The sequence below is a fragment of the Psammomys obesus genome, unplaced genomic scaffold (assembly GCF_907164565.1).
Source record: "Psammomys obesus unplaced genomic scaffold, mPsaObe1.curated_primary_1811, whole genome shotgun sequence".
NCBI classification, from domain to species: Eukaryota; Metazoa; Chordata; class Mammalia; order Rodentia; family Muridae; genus Psammomys; species Psammomys obesus.
The window spans coordinates 23,832,747-23,838,746 of NW_026587216.1; the positions used below are offsets into that span (position 1 = coordinate 23,832,747).

The 6,000-nt window shown below is 42.5% G+C and overlaps 1 protein-coding gene across 2 annotated transcripts in view; it reads left to right on the plus strand.

Annotated features, from left to right (window-relative positions):
- Jph1 (junctophilin 1) overlaps window positions 1-5,466 on the plus strand; it is an 82,610-nt gene extending 77,144 nt beyond the window's left edge. Inside the window, exons 5-6 of one of the 2 annotated variants that reach the window (XM_055603404.1) lie at window positions 4,705-4,800; window positions 5,246-5,466. In XM_055603404.1, the coding sequence (XP_055459379.1) occupies window positions 4,705-4,785 (81 nt within the window). In that variant the 3' untranslated portion in view covers window positions 4,786-4,800; window positions 5,246-5,466. Of the gene's footprint in view, window positions 1-4,704; window positions 4,801-4,970; window positions 4,988-5,245 lie in introns of those variants that run through there. The other variant, XM_055603405.1, reaches the window with a different exon arrangement.
- Window positions 5,467-6,000: the final 534 nt, after the last annotated feature.

Sequence of the window (6,000 nt, forward strand, 5' to 3'; positions counted from 1 at the left end):
GCCCGGCAACCCCCTTGAACCTTGGGCTGCCCCAGTGCATGAGTCTGACTGACTTGGCCTTCGGAGAGAAAATGCTGCCTTCCTAATAGCTGCCTTGCATTTCTAGTGCCAGCCCCTTTCCCTGGAGATAGGAAGTGACTATTCACTGTCAGAGTAGTCAGTGAATGACCACTGAAACGGTGGAGTACAGCCTACTGGTTCTGAAAAACCAAGAGCACTGTGCAAGTTCAAAGTTTATAATGAACAGTTTAAAATTCATAGTAATATCCCAACAAAAGCAGGCATGTGGGGGGATGCCATAATAAACCAGCCAGCACACTTTGTGAGCAGCTGGGAAGATTGTTATGTTCTTAATGTTGTACTGAGCAGGGTAAATGCACAAAGGGCGTTATGGTTATCATTATTAATGGCACACTGGTTGAAGTATAAAGAGTTCATAAATGGTTCAGTCCATTTCTTTAATGTTCGCTCTGGGTATGTGTCTAGAAAATGTAGGAAATCTTCTAGGACACAGACTAACACGTAGAAGAATTTACTGATTTAACAAGCATGAGAAGGCAGGCCCTGTGGAGCTCCCCGCCCTGCAAGAGAAACCTGTGGCCGCTGCAGAGTCAACCTGAGCAGGTTATCAGCTCTATCTTGACACCCTCTGTTGTATTTTTCTAACCGGCCGAAGGCTTCTTCTGATCTGCTCTTAGCGTCTTCCCTGCTGCTGTTCCCTGTCACACCTGTCCCCGTCAGTCTGGGGAAGCAGAACTAAGCTGTTCCTCATTTTGCTATTTTAAGCCACCACTGGCCACCACAGTCGTATTTATGGGACTTCACCTTAAAGCTTTTCACCCAGTAGCTTGCCTAAGGTGTCTGAAGAAAACTGAGGTCACAGTATGGTACCTGCCACTTAGCTACAGCATCCCAGATTTTCATTGTCACCTAGTTGCTGTTAGAGCCTCCCGTTGCTGGTTCATCTTCCCTGAGTCATCTTTAAAGTTAGCTTCGTAAGAGGAGCTGCACTGGTAGACTAAATATACATATATGTTAGAGCATAAACATACATACATATGTGTGTGTTCAGTAGGAAATACATATGTGTGTATTTGTCATTCTGGATAAAGCATTCACTCATTATTCATTGATGCCAGCTTACAAGTACAATGAGATATAGGCCAAACCTTTGAAGAAAGGTAGTAAGCTACTAAATTCAACCCAAGACAATCTATAAAACCCAGACTACTAATCGGTTCAAAAGAGTTCATGTAAACCCACAGCACGTCACCAGGGTTTATGAAATGGGAGATAAAAATGTATATGGAGCTTAAATTTGTTTTTTCTTTCTGCTGGGATTGCGCTCAGGACTTGCACATGCTAGGTAGGCATTCTGCCACCTCACCACACACCCAGCCCTGTCTTCAGCTTTTGATGCTGTTTTCAAAGGCGCTCTTTGATTCTGCTTGTCCCCGGTCCTTTCAGACTCTCAACTTGGTACAAGCTTGTTCTAACTCAATATGCTTTTCTCCATCCCTGGTGCACTCATTATCTTGGAGATGAATTAAGTGTACTAGCCTAAAGGAATGGAAGCAATTCCAAATTGTCTACAGACTTAGGAACGAAGTCTAATCAAAGCAGAGAATAGCCATAGCATTTCCGTATACTTTATGCTGAGATGGGATGGTAAAAGATTACTTCCAGTATTTTGAGCACTAAGAGTTTCTGTGTCTTAAGTTTGCCCTGATTGAGAACTTGCATAGATTGGGACTCACCATTTTTTACAGCCAGCCTCACTGTGTAGCTCAGCCTAGCCTTGAACTGAGGGCACTGTTCCTGTGTCAGCCCTCAGAGTGCTAAGATTACAGGCACAAACCGCGTGCTCACCTAGTTGAAGGTTGCTAAGATTTTCTGTTCCTCTGAAAATTTAAAGAGGAAGATGAAAATGTTACCTTTTGGAAGCCTATTAGGAAGTTTTTAAACTAAGGCTTGAGTTTTAGCAGGGATAGAGAAAAAGAGTCTAGAGCACCCAAGTGACAGCTTGACACTTAACTCTACCTCTAAAGAACCTTGATTCTTAAATAGTTTGTAAATATTCTAATACAATTGTCCTCTTGAATCCGTCCAGAATGGAGCTAATAATCTCCTGTGAGTAAATAAAAACTAGGTGATCATGTACTTACAGAGTCTTAGTGTGCTGACTGGCATTTAAGCCCTATTTTTTTATCTTCCGTATACTTGGGGCTAAAGAAGTGGGGGATTGCTTCTTCCTCACAGTCCCTTCCTCAAAAGGTCCTGTTTTCAGTCCTCACACCCCGATTTCCTAATGATTCATTCAGACTACCAGCACCTAGCGGCATGTTGGAAGGCGGGGAGTTCTCCTTAAACTCTGGCCTTCATGGATGAACTGGGCACCAAAGGAGTCAGGCCCTGGGTACAGAGTGAGGAAGAAGTCAAAGCCCTTGACACTGTCGAGCTGAGTCTAGGCGAGAAGGTGTCAGTGCAACAACAGATGGCAATAAAATACGACTAGTGTTACGACAGAGAAAGATCAGGGCACCATGACCTCCACCACAGCGCCCGTGAACACAGGGTAGCGATGTCCTTCAGGCAGTGATAGGTGATGTAAGCTAAGCCCCAGCCTGGAAGATGAACACTTGACCAGATTTCCTTACCATTCAGTCCCGTCACCAGAGAAGGCACAACTGATATCCCTGTAACTTTGTTTCCACACGAACTTATTTGGTGCTCCAGGGTGTAACGGCTTTCTTTTATGTACACTTAAATTAGAACAATTAATTTTGACTAGAGGGGTGGTCGGCAGGTAAGAGCACTTGCTGCCTCTGCAGAGAGGGCGCCTCACAACCGCTTGTAACTCCAGGGCATCCAACACCCTCTGCTAGCATCTACAGACCAGGGGCACACATGGGCACATGTAGATGGTATGGAGGTCCTTGTGTTCACAGATAATCACTGGGGTACCCAGAATGTTAAACATACAGGGAGACATATATATACCCTGTTTTCTGCCCAGAAAATTGGGAGCAAACATGGTGAATGGCCTGGTAACCCTTGCACTATCTGTGTGGCTGAGAGCACAGTAGAGCCTCCCCCAGACCCTTATTCTGAGCCTGTTCTCAGTTAATTTATAGATCCCATCTTTTATGAAAGATGTCATTTATACACAGAGTTTCGATGTGGCCAGGTCTTCAGTTTTGTTTTGTGCACATGGAATTGCGTTATCAACAGGAAACTTTTTCCAAAATTATGCTGTGCTCAAATATTCCTAAAATAAACTAGTTGAGGTTTTACTCTTGACATTTGAACCATCACTGGTGTTGAACTAAGTGCCTTCAATGTCACTGAGTGGTGTTGAACTAAACTGCCTTCTTGCCTGTCACAGGCTGTAATGAATGCAGGGACCCTCTCCCACCCCCACAAACACATGCAAACCTTTAGGTAAAATACTCAGACACACACACCAAAAAAAATCTTTTCAAAAGCCAATTAATTCACCTTAAATATAGAGACAGTCTGTATTGAATAACTACTATTTAAGAATTGTGTGCTATTTTAATAATAATAAAAAATACTAAGATCTTGTACTTCTAAGAAAGGCAGGTTCTTCAGGTACTACCAGACCTGAATAGCTGGTCATATAAGTTTTATTTAAACAAATAAAAGCTTGGTGACCTTGGGTTGTCTGGTACTTATTCTAATGACATTTATCAAAATAGGAATCTGCTGTTGGTTAAATATACTTAATTATATAGTGACTTGGTTATCATTCCAGAAATAGTTAGACCTGGAAAAAGAAAAAGCTTTTATAAGTGTTCAACTTCCTGTTCGTAGCTTTAAAGGATGAAGTAGGACCCAGAAAGAGGCCCAGAAAAGAGCAAGGGTTAAGAAAACCTCACAGAGGGCTGAGCCTGTGACTCACTGTATTTCCCTAGCGTGCACAAAGTTCAGGGTTCAGTCCCCAGGACCACATACATCAGACATATATCCCCAAACAGTAGGAAGTAGAGACAGGAGGATTATAAAGTCAAGGTCATCTTCCTCTACATAGTGAGTTCAAGGCCAGCCGAGGTGGCCTAGATGTCTGTAAAAACAGACACCTCTCTGAGTGTTTTCCTGAGTTTTTCCTTGGAGAAATAAAATCTTCTGATTTTATTCTTATTTTCTAACCGCCTTGAAGAGGGTCTGCCCTTCTCTTCTGACTCTTTCACACCCTAAGGACAACTGAGCCCCACTATCTCCCAACACCTTTCCAGTGACCTTTCCCATTGTGTGAGATGAATAAAGTATTACAGCAGAAAAAAAAAAAAAAGTGAGGTGGCATCTCATTGTGTAGCCCTGCTAGTATAGAACTCACGGTGTAGACCAGGCTGACTGCAAACTCACAGACATCAGCCTGCCTCTGCCTGTAGCGTGGTAAGATTCATGGTAGGTACCAACACCCCAGCTTGAAAACGTGTCTTTAACTTAATTCAAATCTAGGTTAATTTTAAGTGGAAGTTGGACAGTGACTCTATCTAAATGTAGCATCTAAAGTGCTTTTAGTTCATGCCTTTTGGAAGGGCTGCTGTCTTTCCTGCCTTAGTTTCTGTGGCCATGTTTGTGTGCTAATATTTTTGCTAATTGGTTCTGGTGATGGGTTTGTGTCAAGCAGCTGCACTGACATAGAAACACTGTGCTTGTTCTGTTCTGTTTCTCCTTCAGGGCCCTAATTCCGTCATGATTGTCCTGGTCATGCTGTTGAACATTGGGTTGGCCATTCTTTTTGTTCACTTTCTGACTTGATTGGAATTAGGAAAGGTAAGCATAGCCTTAATGTCTATAGAAAAATTACAGTAACATTGTTTTTTTGTTGTTTTTTTTTTCAAATTCCCATTTATAATTTTTTAAACAATGACGTTGTCCTTGGCTTAAATTTTGAATGTGATTTGGCGTGGTTACTTAATGCTGTAACTGTTTTGACCCCTCAGTGAAGTCATGACAACTAGTGGAGTTAGCCCACAGTTCTGCCATGGTGTCCTCAGCCCTCTAAACGGCACACCCCAGTCAGACTCAGACACGGGCGAGGAGGCTTGGAATTGGGATAGGATCACGAGAGAGATGAAACTTGGAAAATTCAGCCAGAGGACCTCTCAGGTCCCCCAGGAATGCTTTGTGTCTTTGGGGTCCTCTGAGAGCTGAAGCACACAGCCGTGTTGGAGAGCAGAGCTTAATAACGATTCTTTTTTCAAATCTGCTGAAGCAGCCCCATCCGGCGAAGCTCTTGGCCTTGGCTACTCCATCTGTCCTAGCAGAGTGTGACTAAACTGGAAATGTATGGACCTGCAATTTTTTTTTTTTTTTTGATGGAAGTCAACAGCTGCCTTACTATTTTACCATCTGACGTTTTTAGTAGGGAGCTGGGGAGAGCAGACTGCCAGAGGAATGCAGTCTGAGGGTTGCGTTGCAGTGGTTCCAACATTCGCTCCTATCTCATTAGAAGAAGTAGGTAGCAGCATCACTCAGCAGGCTTCTGCCGTGACCTGCTGCTTTACCGTCTCCTGGAATGTTCTGGGAGGGAACGTTTCATTTGCTTGTGCACGACTCTGCTCACTTTTGCTGTTTATTTCAATGTGATGTATAGTCATCTTCCACCTGCAGTCCTGGCTGGATTAAAACACACAGGTTGCATCTCAAGGAAAAGCAACAACAAAAGACTAGTTTTAAAAAAAAGTGTTTATTTTAATAGCAATACATCGTTTTCATGTCGTTTATTCTTTCTAAACCAATAAGAGGTTATTTATCTTTCAAATATAGTGAGCTGAAGGTATTATACCTTCCAAAGAAATAATTTAATTTTAAATATTTTTTAACATCACTGGGGTGAATTGTTGATGCCCTCAGGAGGTACTAAATTTGCAGAATACTAAAAAAGTGTAGTCAAAATGTTGCATGGATTGCAGTAAGCACTAGCTAAGGGTTCGGTTTCATTGCTGACGTACATTACAACCAAATAAAATC